The sequence below is a fragment of the Oncorhynchus kisutch genome, linkage group LG26, assembly GCF_002021735.2.
Source record: "Oncorhynchus kisutch isolate 150728-3 linkage group LG26, Okis_V2, whole genome shotgun sequence".
In the NCBI taxonomy this organism is placed as follows: Eukaryota; Metazoa; Chordata; class Actinopteri; order Salmoniformes; family Salmonidae; genus Oncorhynchus; species Oncorhynchus kisutch.
The window spans coordinates 36955303-36975299 of NC_034199.2; the positions used below are offsets into that span (position 1 = coordinate 36955303).

General features: G+C 45.5%; 1 protein-coding gene across 1 annotated transcript in view; it reads left to right on the forward strand.

The window, feature by feature from the left end:
* LOC109871003 (voltage-dependent L-type calcium channel subunit beta-4-like) overlaps positions 1-19997 on the forward strand; it is a 60832-nt gene that overhangs the window by 11693 nt on the left and 29142 nt on the right. The window contains exons 2-3 of the mRNA XM_031806020.1: positions 18695-18814; positions 19063-19185. Of these exons, the coding sequence (XP_031661880.1) occupies positions 18695-18814; positions 19063-19185 (243 nt within the window). The remainder of the gene's footprint in view (positions 1-18694; positions 18815-19062; positions 19186-19997) is intronic.

The window sequence follows — 19997 nt, forward strand, 5'->3', positions numbered from 1 at the left end:
TGCTCATGTCAAGCAACTTTTTATAAGCATGTTTCTCTGCTCCCGTGAGCTTATGCACAGCTATATGTGTCTCTCTCTCTCCCTCTCTCTCTCTCTCATTCTCCCCCAGTATAGCTAAGTCTCTCCCTGATCGTCCCACTGTCTTCCCCATCCTTCCCCAGTATGGTGGAGTCTCTCTCCACATCCTCCCTCAGTCTCTCCCATCCTCTCACAGTTGTCCCATCCTCTCTCCCATCCTCCCCAGTCTCTCCCATCCTTCCCCACTCTCCCATTCTTCCTCAGTCTCCCCCATCACCCCCCAATCTCTCCCATCCTCTCCCAATATAGCTGTCTCCCCTATTCTCCCCCATCCTCTCCAGTATTGCTGAGTCAGCAGTATTGGTAAGACAGACCAGCTGGCTGCCTGTTCTAATGTGTTCCAAAGTGGAGTGATCGTCTGACTGTGAATTCCGTGGAGTGCTGTTGAAGAAAACCCTCCGCTTTCTGCCGAACCACAGAACAGCTTGTCTGCCTGTATAGAAACGCATTGCTGCCTAAATGTATGTCTGAGGAAGATGATTCATCTTAGATGGTAGTGTTGGAGGAAGTCCTTTGTGAATGGTTTACTATTATTATATTTAAGATGGGGTTTAGTGACCATGTTAGATTGATTTATTTTGTCTTATCCAAATGCATCATATCTTTCTCATATTCTATTACTGTGCCATGGACCCATGTAGTCAGTGGAGAATTGTCCTGCTAGATCTTCATGCTTCAGCAGTTGAGAAGATGCATGTAGATTGCAGTGTGGTCTACTAGGTTTGTACCAGATGATGGGGGGAGGTTAGGTTAAGAGTGGAGAGGAGAGGTGGAGGTTAGGTTGAGAGCAGAGAGGAGAGGTGGAGGTTAGGTTGAGAGGAGAGGTGGAGGTTAAGTTGAGAGTGGAGAGGAGAGGTGGAGGTTAGGTTGAGAGCAGAGAGGAGAGGAGAGGTGGAGGTTAGGTTGAGAGTGGAGAGGAGAGGTGGAGGTTAGGCTGAGAGCAGAGTGGAGAGGTGAAAGTTTGGTTGAGAGCAGAATGGAGAGGTGAAGGTTAGGTTGAGAGCAGAGAGGAGAGGTGGAGGTTAAGAGTGGACAGGTGGAGGTTAGGTTAAGAGTGGAGAGGAGAGGTGGAGATTAGGTTGAGAGCAGAGAGGAGAGGTGGAGGTTAGGTTGAGAGTGGAGAGGAGAGGTGGAGATTAGGTTAAGAGTGGAGAGGAGAGATGGAGGTTAAGAGTGGACAGGTGGAGGTTAGGTTAAGAGTGGAGAGGAGAGGTGGAGATTAGGTTGAGAGCAGAGAGGAGAGGTGGAGGTTAGGTTGAGAGTGGAGAGGAGAGGTGGAGATTAGGGTAAGAGTGGAGAGGAGACAGGAGATTAGGTTGAGAGCAGAGAGGAGAGGTGGATGTTAGGTTGAGATTGGAGAGGAGAGGTGGAGATTAGGTTGAGAGCAGAGAGGAGAGTTGGAGGTTAGGTTGAGAGTGGAGAGGAGAGGTAGAGGTTAGGTTGAGAGTGGAGAGGAGAGGTGGAGATTAAGGTTGAGAGCAGAGAGGAGAGGTAGAGGTTAGGTTGAGCGCAGAGAGGAGAGGTAGAGGTTAGGTGGAGAGGAGAGCTGGAGATTAGGTTGAGAGCAGAGAGGAGAGGTAGAGGTTAGGTTAAGAGCAGGGAGGAGAGGTAGAGGTTAGGTAGAGAGGAGAGGTGGAGGTTAGGTTGAGAGCAGAGAGGAGAGCTGGAGATTAGGTTGAGAGCAGAGAGGAGAGGTGGAGGTTGGGTTAAGAGTGGATAGGAGAGATGGAGGTTAGGTTGAGAGCAAAGAGGAGAGGTGGAGGTTGGGTTAAGAGTGGATAGGAGAGGTGGCGGTATAGGCTCATTGCTGGTACACAGAGAAACATGCTACTCTGCTGGCTTTATTCAGTATTGTACAGTGGAAAACCCTACAGCCCATATATGTAAATAGGCCAAAGGAATGTCATGCCTCACATGGTTGTGACATCATGTGTGTTACAACATGTCACAGTATATCTACAGAACCCTCCATGTCTCCAAATGTCCCTGTGTTGTTAGGTATTTATTGTTTCTCCGAAAGCCAATGGAGCTCCATAGTCCACACTGTCCACACAGGAGAGGGGGAGGTTGCTGTTCACAGGTTATAGCATGGGAAAATGATACAGACACTGAATAATTTTGTGAGCGAATGGAAGAGAAGGTGGTGGTCGTGGTTGATATACGCAGTGCCTAAGATGGTTTGTCAGAGAGAGAGAGAATATGAATTTCAGCAGTAGTAGCAGCAGGAGCAGTAGTGGAGATGATAGTGGCCCTCTTCTCTCTCGTCACTCAGCCTGCTGTCCTTATGTAACATGTAATGTGGTCACATGACTGACTGGGGTCAAGGAGCAGGGGGTGACGAGTGGCTGATGGTGATGCTGATGCTATGGGGCCTGTGAGTCTTACAGTCCAGTACAGTAGCCTACAATGTGATAGGCCACGTGGACAGACAGACAGTGTTAATCAGTAGTTGTCTGCACAGTATCTGCACAGATTAAACCCTGCCTAGGGCATAATGAGTAACTTATTGCGTGTCATTATGATCGTGCTTGTCTAGAGGTAGGATGTGTGCCTTGTCTTCTCCTTAGCAACATCACACGTCACAGTAGACACATCGTGACCCAGAACTGAGTTATATCAGTTGTCTTTGTGACTACACACTGAGCTGATCATCGTCACCGCCACCGCTGATGCCCTGCAGCACCTTCGTCAGGAGGCCTGAAATATGAGTCCCCTCGGCTCCCCTCAGAATCATCCACCCCCTCACAGCAGGCTTGTGCTGTGTTCTGGCATTTGGGGCTTCGCTGTGCTGCTTTTAGTCTTTTTCTGTCTCTCTCTCTCTCTTTCCCTCTTTATGTGTCTGTCTCTCTCTCTGTCCCTCTTTATCTGTCTGTCTCTCTAATACTCTCTGTCCCTCTTTATCTGTCTGTCTCTCTCTCTCTGTCCCTCTTTATCTGTCTCTCTCTCTGTCCCTCTTTATCTGTCTGTCTCTCTCTGTCCCTCTTTATCTGTCTGTCTATCTCTGTCCCTCTTTATCTGTCTGTCTCTCTAATACTCTCTGTCCCTCTTTATCTGTCTGTCTCTCTAATACTCTCTGTCCCTCTTTATCTGTCTGTCTCTCTCTCTGTCCCTCTTTATCTGTCTGTCTCTCTAATACTCTCTGTCCCTCTATCTGTCTGTCTCTCTCTGTCCCTCTTTATCTGTCTGTCTCTCTCTCTGTCCCTCTTTATCTGTCTGTCTCTCTCTGTTCCTCTTTATCTGTCTGTCTCTCTCTGTCCCTCTTTATCTGTCTGTCTCTCTCTCTGTCCCTCTTTATCTGTCTGTCTCTCTCTGTCCCTCTTTATCTGTCTGTCTCTCTCTCTGTCCCTCTTTATCTGTCTGTCTCTCTCCCTGTCCCTCATTATCTGTCTGTCTCTCTCTCTGTCCCTCTTTATCTGTCTGCCTCTCTCTCTGTCCCTCTTTATCTGTCTGTCTCTCTAATACTCTCTGTCCCTCTTTATCTGTCTGTCTCTCTCTCTGTCCCTCTTTATCTATCTATCTCTCTGTCCCTCTTTATCTGTCTGTCTCTCTCTCTGTCCCTCTTTATCTGTCTGCCTCTCTCTCTGTCCCTCTTTATCTGTCTGTCTCTCTAATACTCTCTGTCCCTCTTTATCTGTCTCTCTCTCTCTCTGTCCCTCTTTATCTGTCTCTCTCTCTCTGTTCCTCTTTATCTGTCTGTCTCTCTCTGTTCCTCTTTATCTGTGTGTCTATCTCTGTTCCTCTTTATCTGTCTGTCTCTCTCTGTCCCTCTTTATCTGTCTGTCTCTCTCTGTCCCTCTTTATCTGTCTGTCTCTCTCTGTCCCTCTTTATCTGTCTGTCTCTCTCTGTCCCTCTTTATCTGTCTGTCTCTCTCTCTGTCCCTCTTTATCTGTCTGTCTCTCTCTGTCCTTCTTTATCTGTCTGTCTCTCTCTCTGTCCCTCTTTATCTGTCTGTCTCTCTCTCTGTCCCTCTTTATCTGTCTGCCTCTCTCTCTGTCCCTCTTTATCTGTCTCTCTCTCTCTGTCCCTCTTTATCTGTCTCTCTCTCTCTGTTCCTCTTTATCTGTCTGTCTCTCTCTGTCCCTCTTTATCTGTCTGTCTATCTCTCTCTGTTCCTCTTTATCTGTCTGTCTCTCTCTGTTCCTCTTTATCTGTCTCTCTCTCTCTGTCCCTCTTTATCTGTCTCTCTCTCTCTGTTCCTCTTTATCTGTCTGTCTCTCTCTGTCCCTCTTTATCTGTCTGTCTATCTCTCTCTGTTCCTCTTTATCTGTCTGTCTCTCTCTGTTCCTCTTTATCTGTCTGTCTCTCTAATACTCTCTGTCCCTCTTTATCTGTCTCTCTCTCTCTGTCCCTCTTTATCTGTCTGTCTCTCTCTCTATCCCTCTTTATCTGTCTCTCTCTCTGTCCCTCTTTATCTGTCTGTCTCTCTCTCTGTCCCTCTTTATCTGTCTCTCTCTCTCTCTGTCCCTCTTTATCTGTCTGTCTCTCTAACACTCTCTGTCCCTCTTTATCTGTCTGTCTCTCTCTGTCCCTCTTTATCTGTCTGTCTCTCTCTGTCCCTCTTTATCTGTCTGTCTATCTCTGTCCCTCTTTATCTGTCTGTCTCTCTAATACTCTCTGTCCCTCTTTATCTGTCTGTCTCTCTCTCTGTCCCTCTTTATCTGTCTGTCTCTCTCTGTCCCTCTTTATCTGTCTGTCTCTCTCTGTCCCTCTTTATCTGTCTGTCTCTCTCTGTCCGTCTTTATCTGTCTGTCTATCTCTCTCTGTTCCTCTTTATCTGTCTGTCTCTCTCTGTTCCTCTTTATCTGTCTCTCTCTCTCTGTCCCTCTTTATCTGTCTCTCTCTCTCTGTTCCTCTTTATCTGTCTGTCTCTCTCTGTCCCTCTTTATCTGTCTGTCTATCTCTCTCTGTTCCTCTTTATCTGTCTGTCTCTCTCTGTTCCTCTTTATCTGTCTGTCTCTCTAATACTCTCTGTCCCTCTTTATCTGTCTCTCTCTCTCTGTCCCTCTTTATCTGTCTGTCTCTCTCTCTATCCCTCTTTATCTGTCTCTCTCTCTGTCCCTCTTTATCTGTCTGTCTCTCTCTCTGTCCCTCTTTATCTGTCTCTCTCTCTCTCTGTCCCTCTTTATCTGTCTGTCTCTCTAACACTCTCTGTCCCTCTTTATCTGTCTGTCTCTCTCTGTCCCTCTTTATCTGTCTGTCTCTCTCTGTCCCTCTTTATCTGTCTGTCTATCTCTGTCCCTCTTTATCTGTCTGTCTCTCTAATACTCTCTGTCCCTCTTTATCTGTCTGTCTCTCTCTCTGTCCCTCTTTATCTGTCTGTCTCTCTCTGTCCCTCTTTATCTGTCTGTCTCTCTCTGTCCCTCTTTATCTGTCTGTCTCTCTCTCTGTCCCTCTTTATCTGTCTGTCTCTCTCTGTTCCTCTTTATCTGTCTGTCTCTCTCTGTCCCTCTTTATCTGTCTGTCTCTCTCTCTGTCCCTCTTTATCTGTCTGTCTCTCTCTCTGTACCTCTTTATCTGTCTGTCTCTCTAATACTCTCTGTCCCTCTTTATCTGTCTGTCTCTATCTCTCTGTCCCTCTTTATCTGTCTGTCTCTCTCTCTGTCCCTCTATATCTGTCTCTCTCTCTCTGTCCCTCTTTATCTGTCTGTCTCTCTCTGTTCCTCTTTATCTGTCTGTCTCTCTAATACTCTCTGTCCCTCTTTATCTGTCTGTCTCTCTAATACTCTCTGTCCCTCTTTATCTGTCTCTCTCTCTGTCCCTCTTTATCTGTCTGTCTATCTCTCTGTCCCTCTTTATCTGTCTGTCTCTCTCTCTGTCCCTCTTTATCTGTCTGTCTCTCTCTGTCCCTCTTTATCTGTCTGTCTCTCTCTCTGTCCCTCTTTATCTGTCTGTCTCTCTCTGTCCCTCTTTATCTGTCTGTCTCTCTCTCTGTCCCTCTTTATCTGTCTGTCTCTCTCTCTCTGTCCCTCTTTATCTGTCTGTCTCTCTCTCTCTGTCCCTCTTTATCTGTCTGTCTATCTCTCTCTGTCCCTCTATATCTGTCTCTCTCTCTCTGTCCCTCTTTATCTGTCTGTCTCTCTCTGTCCCTCTATATCTGTCTCTCTCTCTCTGTCCCTCTTTATCTGTCTGTCTCTCTAATACTCTCTGTCCCTCTTTATCTGTCTCTCTCTCTGTCCCTCTTTATCTGTCTGTCTATCTCTCTGTCCCTCTTTATCTGTCTGTCTCTCTCTCTGTCCCTCTTTATCTGTCTGTCTCTCTCTGTCCCTCTTTATCTGTCTGTCTCTCTCTCTGTCCCTCTTTATCTGTCTGTCTCTCTCTGTCCCTCTTTATCTGTCTGTCTCTCTCTCTGTCCCTCTTTATCTGTCTGTCTCTCTCTCTCTGTCCCTCTTTATCTGTCTGTCTCTCTCTCTCTGTCCCTCTTTATCTGTCTGTCTATCTCTCTCTGTCCAACTATATCTGTCTCTCTCTCTCTGTCCCTCTTTATCTGTCTGTCTCTCTCTGTCCCTCTATATCTGTCTCTCTCTCTCTGTCCCTCTTTATCTGTCTGTCTCTAATACTCTCTGTCCCTCTTTATCTGTCTCTCTCTCTGTCCCTCTTTATCTGTCTGTCTATCTCTCTGTCCCTCTTTATCTGTCTGTCTCTCTCTCTGTCCCTCTTTATCTGTCTGTCTCTCTCTGTCCCTCTTTATCTGTCTGTCTCTCTCTCTGTCCCTCTTTATCTGTCTGTCTCTCTCTGTCCCTCTTTATCTGTCTGTCTCTCTCTCTGTCCCTCTTTATCTGTCTGTCTCTCTCTCTCTGTCCCTCTTTATCTGTCTGTCTCTCTCTCTCTGTCCCTCTTTATCTGTCTGTCTATCTCTCTCTGTCCCTCTATATCTGTCTCTCTCTCTCTGTCCCTCTTTATCTGTCTGTCTCTCTCTGTCCCTCTATATCTGTCTCTCTCTCTCTGTCCCTCTTTATCTGTCTGTCTCTCTAATACTCTCTGTCCCTCTTTATCTGTCTGTCTCTCTCTCTGTCCCTCTTTATCTGTCTGTCTCTCTCTGTCCCTCTTTATCTGTCTGTCTCTCTCTGTCCCTCTTTATCTGTCTGTCTCTCTCTGTCCGTCTTTATCTGTCTGTCTATCTCTCTCTGTTCCTCTTTATCTGTCTGTCTCTCTCTGTTCCTCTTTATCTGTCTCTCTCTCTCTGTCCCTCTTTATCTGTCTCTCTCTCTCTGTTCCTCTTTATCTGTCTGTCTCTCTCTGTCCCTCTTTATCTGTCTGTCTATCTCTCTCTGTTCCTCTTTATCTGTCTGTCTCTCTCTGTTCCTCTTTATCTGTCTGTCTCTCTAATACTCTCTGTCCCTCTTTATCTGTCTCTCTCTCTCTGTCCCTCTTTATCTGTCTGTCTCTCTCTCTATCCCTCTTTATCTGTCTCTCTCTCTGTCCCTCTTTATCTGTCTGTCTCTCTCTCTGTCCCTCTTTATCTGTCTCTCTCTCTCTCTGTCCCTCTTTATCTGTCTGTCTCTCTAACACTCTCTGTCCCTCTTTATCTGTCTGTCTCTCTCTGTCCCTCTTTATCTGTCTGTCTCTCTCTGTCCCTCTTTATCTGTCTGTCTATCTCTGTCCCTCTTTATCTGTCTGTCTCTCTAATACTCTCTGTCCCTCTTTATCTGTCTGTCTCTCTCTCTGTCCCTCTTTATCTGTCTGTCTCTCTCTGTCCCTCTTTATCTGTCTGTCTCTCTCTGTCCCTCTTTATCTGTCTGTCTCTCTCTCTGTCCCTCTTTATCTGTCTGTCTCTCTCTGTTCCTCTTTATCTGTCTGTCTCTCTCTGTCCCTCTTTATCTGTCTGTCTCTCTCTCTGTCCCTCTTTATCTGTCTGTCTCTCTCTCTGTACCTCTTTATCTGTCTGTCTCTCTAATACTCTCTGTCCCTCTTTATCTGTCTGTCTCTATCTCTCTGTCCCTCTTTATCTGTCTGTCTCTCTCTCTGTCCCTCTATATCTGTCTCTCTCTCTCTGTCCCTCTTTATCTGTCTGTCTCTCTCTGTTCCTCTTTATCTGTCTGTCTCTCTAATACTCTCTGTCCCTCTTTATCTGTCTGTCTCTCTAATACTCTCTGTCCCTCTTTATCTGTCTCTCTCTCTGTCCCTCTTTATCTGTCTGTCTATCTCTCTGTCCCTCTTTATCTGTCTGTCTCTCTCTCTGTCCCTCTTTATCTGTCTGTCTCTCTCTGTCCCTCTTTATCTGTCTGTCTCTCTCTCTGTCCCTCTTTATCTGTCTGTCTCTCTCTGTCCCTCTTTATCTGTCTGTCTCTCTCTCTGTCCCTCTTTATCTGTCTGTCTCTCTCTCTCTGTCCCTCTTTATCTGTCTGTCTCTCTCTCTCTGTCCCTCTTTATCTGTCTGTCTATCTCTCTCTGTCCCTCTATATCTGTCTCTCTCTCTCTGTCCCTCTTTATCTGTCTGTCTCTCTCTGTCCCTCTATATCTGTCTCTCTCTCTCTGTCCCTCTTTATCTGTCTGTCTCTCTAATACTCTCTGTCCCTCTTTATCTGTCTCTCTCTCTGTCCCTCTTTATCTGTCTGTCTATCTCTCTGTCCCTCTTTATCTGTCTGTCTCTCTCTCTGTCCCTCTTTATCTGTCTGTCTCTCTCTGTCCCTCTTTATCTGTCTGTCTCTCTCTCTGTCCCTCTTTATCTGTCTGTCTCTCTCTGTCCCTCTTTATCTGTCTGTCTCTCTCTCTGTCCCTCTTTATCTGTCTGTCTCTCTCTCTCTGTCCCTCTTTATCTGTCTGTCTCTCTCTCTCTGTCCCTCTTTATCTGTCTGTCTATCTCTCTCTGTCCAACTATATCTGTCTCTCTCTCTCTGTCCCTCTTTATCTGTCTGTCTCTCTCTGTCCCTCTATATCTGTCTCTCTCTCTCTGTCCCTCTTTATCTGTCTGTCTCTAATACTCTCTGTCCCTCTTTATCTGTCTCTCTCTCTGTCCCTCTTTATCTGTCTGTCTATCTCTCTGTCCCTCTTTATCTGTCTGTCTCTCTCTCTGTCCCTCTTTATCTGTCTGTCTCTCTCTGTCCCTCTTTATCTGTCTGTCTCTCTCTCTGTCCCTCTTTATCTGTCTGTCTCTCTCTGTCCCTCTTTATCTGTCTGTCTCTCTCTCTGTCCCTCTTTATCTGTCTGTCTCTCTCTCTCTGTCCCTCTTTATCTGTCTGTCTCTCTCTCTCTGTCCCTCTTTATCTGTCTGTCTATCTCTCTCTGTCCCTCTATATCTGTCTCTCTCTCTCTGTCCCTCTTTATCTGTCTGTCTCTCTCTGTCCCTCTATATCTGTCTCTCTCTCTCTGTCCCTCTTTATCTGTCTGTCTCTCTAATACTCTCTGTCCCTCTTTATCTGTCTGTTTATTTGTTATTTTATTTATTTCACCTTTATTTAACCAGGTAGGCTAGTTGAGAACAAGTTCTCATTTACAACTGCGACCTGGCCAAGATAAAGCATAGCAGTGTGAGCAGACAACAAAGAGTTACACATGGAGTAAACAATTAACAAGTCAATAACACAGTAGAAACCAAAGGGGGAGTCTATATACAATGTGTGCAAAAGGCATGAGGAGGTAGGCAAATAATTACAATTTTGCAGATTAACACTGGAGTGATGAATGATCAGATGGTCATGTACAGGTAGAGATATTGGTGTGCAAAAGAGCAGAAAAGTAAATAAATAAAAACAGTATGGGGATGAGGTAGGTGAAAAAGGGTGGGCTATTTACCAATAGACTATGTACAGCTGCAGCGATCGGTTAGCTGCTCAGATAGCTGATGTTTGAAGTTGGTGAGGGAGATAAAAGTTTCCAACTTCAGCGATTTTTGCAATTCGTTCCAGTCACAGGCAGCAGAGTACTGGAACGAAAGGCGGCCAAATGAGGTGTTGGCTTTAGGGATGATCAGTGAGATACACCTGCTGGAGCACGTGCTACGGATGGGTGTTGCCATCGTGACCAGTGAGCTGAGATAAGGCGGAGCTTTACCTAGCATGGACTTGTAGATGACCTGGAGCCAGTGGGTCTGGCGACGAATATGTAGCGAGGGCCAGCCGACTAGAGCATACAAGTTGCAGTGGTGGGTGGTATAAGGTGCTTTAGTGACAAAACGGATGGCACTGTGATAGACTGCATCCAGTTTGCTGAGTAGAGTGTTGGAAGCCATTTTGTAGATGACATCGCCGAAGTCGAGGATCGGTAGGATAGTCAGTTTTACTAGGGTAAGCTTGGCGGCGTGAGTGAAGGAGGCTTTGTTGCGGAATAGAAAGCCGACTCTTGATTTGATTTTCGATTGGAGATGTTTGATATGAGTCTGGAAGGAGAGTTTGCAGTCTAGCCAGACACCTAGGTACTTATAGACGTCCACATATTCTAGGTCGGAACCATCCAGGGTGGTGATGCTAGTCGGGCATGCGGGTGCAGGCAGCGACCGGTTGAAAAGCATGCATTTGGTTTTACTAGCGTTTAAGAGCAGTTGGAGGCCACTGTCTCTCTAATACTCTCTGTTCCTCTTTATCTGTCTGTCTCTCTCTGTCCCTCTTTATCTGTCTGTCTCTCTCTCTGTCCCTCTTTATGTGTCTGTCTATCTCTCTCTGTCCCTCTTTATGTGTCTGTCTCTCTCTCTCTGTCCCTCTTTATCTGTCTGTCTCTCTCTCTGTCCCTCTTTATCTGTCTCTCTCTCTGTCCCTCTTTATCTGTCTGTCTCTCTCTCTGTCCCTCTTTATCTGTCTGTCTATCTCTGTCCCTCTTTATCTGTCTGTCTATCTCTCTCTGTCCCTCTTTATCTGTCTGTCTCTCTCTCTCTCTGTCCCTCTTTATCTGTCTGTCTATCTCTCTCTGTCCCTCTTTATCTGTCTGTCTCTCTAATACTCTAATTCTTTCCAATGTGTCAAGTAATTCTCTTCTTTTTCTCATGAATTGGTTGGGTCTAATTGTGTTGCTTTCTGGGGCTCTGTGGGGCCTGTTTGCGTTTGTGAACAGATCCCCAGGACCAGAATGCTTAGGGGACTCTTCTCCAGGTTCATCTCTCTGTAGGCGATGGCTTTGTTATGGAAGGTTTGGGAATCGCTTCCTTTTAGGTGGTTGTAGAATTGAACAGCTCTTTCTGGATTTTGATAATTAGCGGGTATCGGCCTAATTCTGCTCTGCATGCATTATTTGGTGTTTTACGTGTTACACAGAGAATATTTTTGCAGAATTCTGCATGCAGAGTCTCAATTTGGTGTTTGTTTCATTTTGTGAATTCTTGGTTGGTGAGCGGACCCCAGACCTCACAACCATGAAGAGAAATGGGTTCTATAACTGATTCCAGTATTTTTTGCCAGATCCTTCCTAATTGGTATGTTGAATTGTATGTTCCTTTTGATGGTGTAGAAGGCCTTTCTGGCAATGGTGTCTAGATGGAGTTTTTATTTGTGGTCCTTGTAACTAGACCTTTTTTTTTAACACCATTATTTTGGTCTTACTGAGATTTACTGTCAGGGCCCAGGTCTGACAGAATCTATGCAGAAGATCTAGGTGCTGCTGTAGGCCCTCCTTGGTTGGTGAAAGAAGCACCGGATCATCAGCAAACAATGGACATTTGACTTCAGATTCTAGTAGGGTGAGGCCGGATGCTGCGGACTGTTCTAGTGCCCTCACCAATTCATTGATACAGTTATGTTGGAGTCACTAAAACTAGTTTTTCAACCACTACACAAATGTCTTGTTAACAAACTATAGTTTTGGCAAGTCGGTTAGGACATCTACTTTGTGTACGACACAAGTAGTTTTTCCAAAAATTGTTTACAGACAGATTATTTCACTTATAATTCACTGTATCACAATTCCAGTGGGTCAGAAGTTCACATACACTAAGTTGACTGTGCCTTTCAACAGCTTGGAAAATTACAGAGAATTATGTCATGGCTTTAGAAGCTTCTGATAGGCTAATTGACATAATTGGAATCAAGGTGGAGGTGTACCTGTGGATGTATTTCAAGGCCTTCCTTCAAACTCAGTGCCTCTTTGCTTGACATCATTGGAAAATCAAAAGAAATCAGCCAAGACCTCAGAAAAACATTTGTAGACCTCCACAAGTCAGGTTCATTCTTGGGAGCAATTTCCATATGCCTGAAGGTACCACATTCATCTGTACAAACAATAGTACGTAAGTATAAACCCCATGGACCACATAGCTGTCATACCGCTCATGAAGGAGACGCGCTCTGTCTCCTAGATATGAACGTACTTTGGAGCAAAGGACCTTGTGAAGATGCTGGAGGAAACAGGTACAAAAGTAGCTATATACACAGTAAAACGAGTCCTATATCGACATAACCTGAATTGCTGCTCAGCAAGGAAGAAGCCATTGCTCCAAAACCGCCATAAAAAGCCAGACTACAGTTAGCAACTGCACATGGGGACAAAGATTGTACGTTTTGGAGAAATGTTCTCTGGTCTGATGAAACAAAAATAGAACTGATTGGCCATAATGACCGTCATTCTGTTTGGAGGAAAAAGGGAGAGGCTTGCAAGCCGAAGAACATCATCCCAACCGTGAAGCACGGGGGTGGCAGCATCATGTTGTGGGGGTGCGTTGCTGCAGGAGGGACTGGTGCACTTCACAAAATAGATGGCATAATAAGGGAGGAAAATGATGTGGCTATATTGAAGCAACATCTCAAGACATCAGTCAGGATGTTAGAGCTTGGTTGCAAATGGGTCTTTCAAATGGACAATGACCCCAAGCATACTTCCAAAGTTGTGGCAAAGTGGCTTAAGGACAACAAAGTCAAATCAAATTTGATTTGTCACATACACATGGTTAGCAGATGTTAATGCGTGTGTAGCGAAATGCTTGTGCTTCTAGTTCCGACCATGCAGTACTATCTAACAAGTAATCTAACAATTTCACAACAAGTACCTTATACATACAAGTGTAAAGGAATGAATAAGAATATGTACATAAAAATATATAGATGAGTTATGGCCGAACGGCATAGGCAAGATGCAGTAGATGGTATAGAGTGCAGTATATACATATGAGATGAGTAATGTAGGGTATGTAAACATTATATAAAGCGTCATTGTTTAAAGTGACTAGTGATACATTTATTACATCCAATGTTTTATTATTACAGTGGCTGGAGTTGAGTCAGTATGTTGGCAGCAGCCACTCAATGTTAGTGATGGCTGTTTAACAGTCTGATGACCTTGAGATAGAAGCTGTTTTTCAGTCTCTCGGTCCCAGCTTTGATGCACCTGTACTGACCTCACCTTCTGGATGATAGCGGGGTGAACAGGCAGTGGTTCGGGTGGTTGTTGTCTTTGATGATCTTTTTGACCTTCCTGTGACATCGGGTGGTGTAGGTGTCCTGGATTGCAGGTAGTTTGCCCCCGGTGATGCGTTGTGCAGACCTCACTACCCTCTGGAGAGCCTTACGGTTGTGGGTGGAGCAGTTGCTGTACCAGGCGGCGATACAGCTCGACAGGATGCTCTCGATTGTGCATCTGTAAAGGTTTGTGAGTGTTTTTGGTGACAAGCCGAATTTCTTCAGCCTCCTTCACCACGCTGTCTGTGTGGGTGGACCATTTCAGTTTGTCCGTGATGTGTACGCAGATCAACTTAAAACTTTCCACCTTCTCCACTACTGTCCCGTTGATGTGGATAGGGGTCTGTTCCCTCTGCTGTTTCCTGAAGTCCACGATCATCTCCTTTGTTTTGTTGAAATTGAGTGTGAGGTTATTTTCCTGACACCACACTCCGAGGGCCCTCACCTCCTCCCTATAGGCCGTCTCGTCGTTGTTTGGTAATCAAGCCTACCACTGTAGTGTCATCTGCAAACTTGATGATTGAGTTGGAGGTGTGCATGGCCACGCAGTCATGGGTGAACAGGGAGTACAGGAGAGGGCTGAGAACGCACCCTTGTGGGGCCCCAGTGTTGAGGATCAGCTGGGTGTAGATGTTGTTTCCTACCCTCAACACCTGGGGGCGGCCCGTCAGGAAGTCCAGGACCCAGTTGCACAGGGCGTGGTCGAGACCCAGGGTCTCAAGCTTAATGACGAGTTTGGAGGGTACTATGGTGTTAAATGCTGAGCTCTAGTCGATGAACAGCATTCCTACATAAGTATTCCTCTTGTCCAGATGGTTTATGGCAGTGTGCAGTGCGGTTGCGATTGTGTTGTCTGTGGACCTATTGGGGTGGTAAGCAAATTGGAGTGGGTCTAGGGTGTCAGGTAGGGTGGCGGTGATATGGTCCTTGACTAGTCTCTCAAAGCACTTCATGATGATGATAGTCATTTAGCTCAGTTACCTTAGCATTCTTGGGAACGGAAGTGAGTGCTAAGTGAGTGCAGTTACCTTAGCTTTCTTGGGAACAGGAACAATGGTGGCCCTCTTGAAGCATGTGGGAACAGCAGACTGGGATAAGGATCGATTGAATATGTCCATAAACACACCAGCCAGATGGTCTGTGCATGCTCTGAGGCCGCAGCTAGGGATGTCATCTGGGCCGGCAGTTTTGCGAGGGATAGCACGTTTAAATGTTTTACTCACGTTGGCTGCAGTGAAGGAGAGCCCACAGGTTTTGGTAGTGGGCCGTGTCAAACCGAGCGAAGAAGTTTTTAGTTTGTCTAGGAGCAAGACATTGTGGTCCGCGACGGGGCTGGTTTTCTTTTTGTAATCCGTGATTGACTGTAGACCCTGCCAAATACCTCTCGTGTCCGAGCCGTTGAATTGCGACTCTACTTTGTCTCTATACTGACGCTTAGCTTGTATGATTGTCTTGCGGAAAGAATAGCTACACTGTTTGTATTCGGTCATGTTTCCTTGCCTTGATTAAAAGCAGTGGTTCGCACTTTCAGTTTTGCGCGAATGCTGCCATCAATCCATGGTTTCTGGTTGGGGAAGGTTTTGGAGTGGCCATCACAAAGCCCTGACCTCAATCCTATAGAAAATATGTGGGCAGAACTGAAAAAGCGTGTGCGAGCAAGGAGGCCTACAAACCTGACTCAGTTACACCAGCTCTGTCAGGAGGAATGGGCCAAAATTCACCTAACTTATTGTTGGAAGCTTGTGGAAGGCTACCTGAAACATTTGACCCAAGTTAAACAATTTAAAGGCAATGCTACCAAGTACTAATTGAGTGTATGTAAACTTCTGACCCACTGGGAATGTGATGAAAGAAATAAAAGCTGATAAAAATCATTGTCTCTTTTATTCTGACATTTCACATTCTTAAAAGAAAGTGGTGATCCTAACTGACCTAAGACAGGGAATTTTTACTAGGATTAAATGTCAGGAATTGTGAAGAACTGAGTTTAAATGTATTTGGCTAAGGTGTATGTAAACTTCCGACTTCAATATGTTGAAGAGGGTGGGGCTGTATCCCTGTCTCACCCCACCTCTCTCTCCCTCTCTTTCCCCCTCTTTGCCTTTCTCCCTCTTTCCCCCTTCTCTTTCTGTCCCTATCCCACTTTTTTTTCAGCCCCTACTTTCTATTTATGTTCAGTCTGTCCCTATAGCTTCCTCTATCTCCACTTCACACTTTCTCATTCCGTCATTTCCACTCTGACTGAGTGAGTGGGTGTTGTACCGGGGAACTCTCCCACCCGCCATTGACTCGTTAATAAGAGAAAGGGTGGTGTGTGTGTGTTGTGTGTGGCATCTGGGGGGCAGCTCTTCTGATCGTAATGACATGAGACTGGCTCTGCCTGAGGCTGGGTGGGGGACCCAGCCACCGTATCCACCCCCACCCAGGGAGACAGAGACCGCGACACACTATCTCTCTGTCTCTGTCTCTCTTTCTCCCCCCTCTCTCTTTTGCTTGCTCTCCCTCCCTCTCTCGCTCTCTCTTTCACTCTCTCTTTCACTCTCTCCCTCCCCTCTCTCTGCCCCACTCTCTCTCTCTGTCTCTCTTATTGTCTCATTCTAATCAGACCTGTGCTCTTCTGAGAAAGGACTATTGAATACATTAGCAATAGACTACTTTGATCCAGGAATCAAAAGATCCCACACAAAAGGAACAATCCCCTTGAAGGTTGATTAACCTTGTTGCACCGGGCCTAAAAAGACAACAGACGTTGACCAAGCTTTCTTTGAACCTTTTAGATAAATGAATCCCACTGCTGCTTCCAGTGAATCTAGTAGAAGTTGTAATGACCAACCACACTATACTGCACGTCATGGTGGTTTAACTGATCATCTCCCCTGTCACTCACTCACAGTTCTAACGCTAGTTCACTCTGCTCCCTTCAGTCTGAGATTTGTTTTTGAATTCTTTGTGGGTCTGTGTAATCTGAGGGAATATGTCTCTCTCTCTCTCTCTCTCTCTCTCTTTCTCTCTCTCTCTCTTTGTCTCTCTCTCCTTCGCTCTCTCTCTGTCTCTCGTTCTCACTGTCTTTCTGTCTCTTTCTCTCTCTGCCTGTCTCTCTCTTTCTCGCTCTGTATTTTTCTCTCTCTCTCTGTCTCCTCTCTTTCTCTGTTTGTGTCTATCTCACTGTTCAGTTCCTCTTCATGCAGTATTGATCCAGCCAGTCTCTCTTTATTCCCACTCTCTCTCCACTTAATGTGGTTTCCAATGTGATCACTTCAACTAAGATCGGCTGGTTTGCTCACCGCTCGCCAGCTGTGGGCTTCAAAAACATTCCTATATTTGTGAGTTGTGTCTCCTGGCTCACCAGCTTTAATCAGGGTCCCTGTGATCCCGCTTGGAGAGGCATATTCCCGCCCACGCAACGTACGGACTCCACCTCTGTAGCACCTGGCTGCAGGCCTATCATAGCCACCTTCACTCAGTGCTCAGTACATTCTGACAATATTAGGACATGGGCTCCTGAGTGGCGCAGCGGTCTAAGGCACTGCATCTAAGTGCAAGAGGCCTCACTGCAGACCCTGGTTCGATTCCAGGCTGTATCACAACCGGCCGTGATTGGGAGTCCCATAGGGCGGCGCACAATTGGCCTGGCGTCGTCCGTCCGGGTTAGGGATTTGCCGGGGTAGGCCGTCATTGTAAATAAGAGTTTGTTCTTAACTGACTTGCCTGGTTAAATAAACAAATAAAAATACTGTAGGGTAACCATATAGACTTTTATCTGTTCAGGATTACAGCTTTCATAGTGATGACACAGCTCACAAACTTCATTGACCTGTGTAAGCATGGTAAACATTCCTCACTGACCTGTGTAAGCATGGTAAACATTCCTCACTGACCTGTGTAAGCACGGTAAATATTCCTCACTGACCTGTGTAAGCACGGTAAACATTCCTCACTGACCTGTGTAAGCATGGTAAACATTCCTCACTGACCTGTGTAAGCACGGTAAACATTCCTCACTGACCTGTGTAAGCATGGTAAACATTCCTCACTGACCTGTGTAAGCATGGTAAACATTCCTCACTGACCTGTGTAAGCATGGTAAACATTCCTCACTGACCTGTGTAAGCATGGTAAACATTCCTCACTGACCTGTGTAAGCATGGTAAACATTCCTCACTGACCTGTGTAAGCATGGTAAACATTCCTCACTGACCTGTGTAAGCATGGTAAATATTCCTCACTGACCTGTGTAAGCATGGTAAACATTCCTCACTGACCTGTGTAAGCATAGTAAACATTCCTCACTGACCTGTGTAAGCATGGTAAACATTCCTCACTGACCTGTGTAAGCATGGTAAATATTCCTCACTGACCTGTGTAAGCATGGTAAACATTCCTCACTGACCTGTGTAAGCATGGTAAACATTCCTCACTGACCTGTGTAAGCATGGTAAATATTCCTCACTGACCTGTGTAAGCATGGTAAACATTCCTCACTGACCTGTGTAAGCATGGTAAACATTCCTCACTGACCTGTGTAAGCATGGTAAATATTCCTCACTGACCTGTGTAAGCATGGTAAACATTCCTCACTGACCTGTGTAAGCATGGTAAACATTCCTCACTGACCTGTGTAAGCATGGTAAATATTCCTCACTGACCTGTGTAAGCATGGTAAACATTCCTCACTGACCTGTGTAAGCATGGTAAACATTCCTCACTGACCTGTGTAAGCATGGTAAATATTCCTCACTGACCTGTGTAAGCATGGTAAACATTCCTCACTGACCTGTGTAAGCATGGTAAATATTCCTCACTGACCTGTGTAAGCATGGTAAATATTCCTCACTGACCTGTGTAAGCATGGTAAACATTCCTCACTGACCTGTGTAAGCACGGTAAACATTCCTCACTGACCTGTGTAAGCATGGTAAACATTCCTCACTGACCTGTGTAAGCACGGTAAACATTCCTCACTGACCTGTGTAAGCATGGTAAACATTCCTCATAATAACAATGACTACAGAGGGGTTCAGACAGCAAAAATATGTCGTCTTTTTCAGGGAAAATGTCACAAATGTCTTGGCCCTTTATAGGGTTCAGCTGACTCCTACACTAGCCAATCATTTTACTGTTGTCTTGTTGCCTGGCTATTATCTAACTGTTACCTGACTGTTGTCTGACTGTTATATTGTCCCTCTGCAGGGGTCAGCTGACTCCTACACTAGCCAATCATTTTACTATTGTCTTCTTTCCTGCCTGTTGCCTGCCTGTTACCTGACTGTTATCTGACTGTTATATTGTCCCTCTGCAGGGTTCAGCTGACTCTTACACTAGCCGACCATCGGACTCAGATGTCTCCTTGGATGAGGAACCGGCAGGCGGAAAGCTGGAGAAGGAGCAGCAGGCTGCTGTACAGCTGGAGAGGGCCAAGGTGAGACACCTGCAGGGTGTTCCACTGTGGAGCCTTATGCTATACTAGGCACATAGGGGCCTTGTTCTGAACCTATCATTGGAAAGGTCCCAGTAGGCAAGGCTGGCTGAAATTAAGTTATTTATTAAAACCACATTACAACCAGAACTGGTATATTTGCAGAACATTTTGCCCACTGGGTTATGGTTGAGCTTATCTAGCTAGGCTAGGCACTCTTCTTATACATGGCGTTTCCTGTATCGTCTCAGGCCAAAGCGGTGGCCTTTGCTGTGAAGACTAACATCAGTTACTGTGGAGCCCTGGATGAGGATGTCCCTGTGGCAGGAACCGCCATCTCCTTCGATGCCAAGGACTTCCTGCACATCAAAGAGGTACAATATACTGTACAGTACATAACAACTCTACTGCTACAGCTATGCCTGTGTCTGAAATGGCATTCTATTACCTATGTAGTGAACTACTTTTGGCCGGAGCCCATGAGTAGTGCACTATATAGGGAATAGGGTGCCATTTCAGACAACCTATGTTTGCTGCAAGCCATATCTGTTCAAGGGCCATTATGGATGAATCAATATCAATAATGCATGTCCCGTTTTAGATCCGAGAACAATGGACTAGTGAGTGTGTATACAGCCTAGTATGTCTGTGGAGTTTACACACTCTTCTTTTCTATTCTGAGTCATTGTGTTGTTTTGTGTTGACTTTCAAAGTTGCATAGAGTGTGTACTGTATGCAGGGCCGGCTCTAGGCATAAGTGACATAAGCAGTCGCCTAGGGCCCCCGGCCGTTAGAGGGCCCCGACCCAAAATATGTTTTTCTTTATTTTTCGGGGGGAACTCAGTCAGGGTTTCAACTTGCTGTTGAGAGTTAGAATAGTAGAATACACAAGGTGCAAGATCTAAATGTGGTTGTGCATCAGCAATTTTCAGTTTTTCTCCTGTTTTGTCACTCAGTTAGCCCATGTCAGCTAACATTGTTTAGATTGTTACGTTAGTCTAGCCAGTTATCTAAACGTATAGTAATCATGTCCGAATACCAGTGGTGTAAAGTACTTGAGTAAAAATACTTTAAAGTACTACTTCAGTAGTTTTGGGGATATCTGTACTTTACTTTACTATTTATATTTTTGACAACTTTTCTTTTACTTCACTACATTTCTAAAGAAAATAATGTACATTTACTC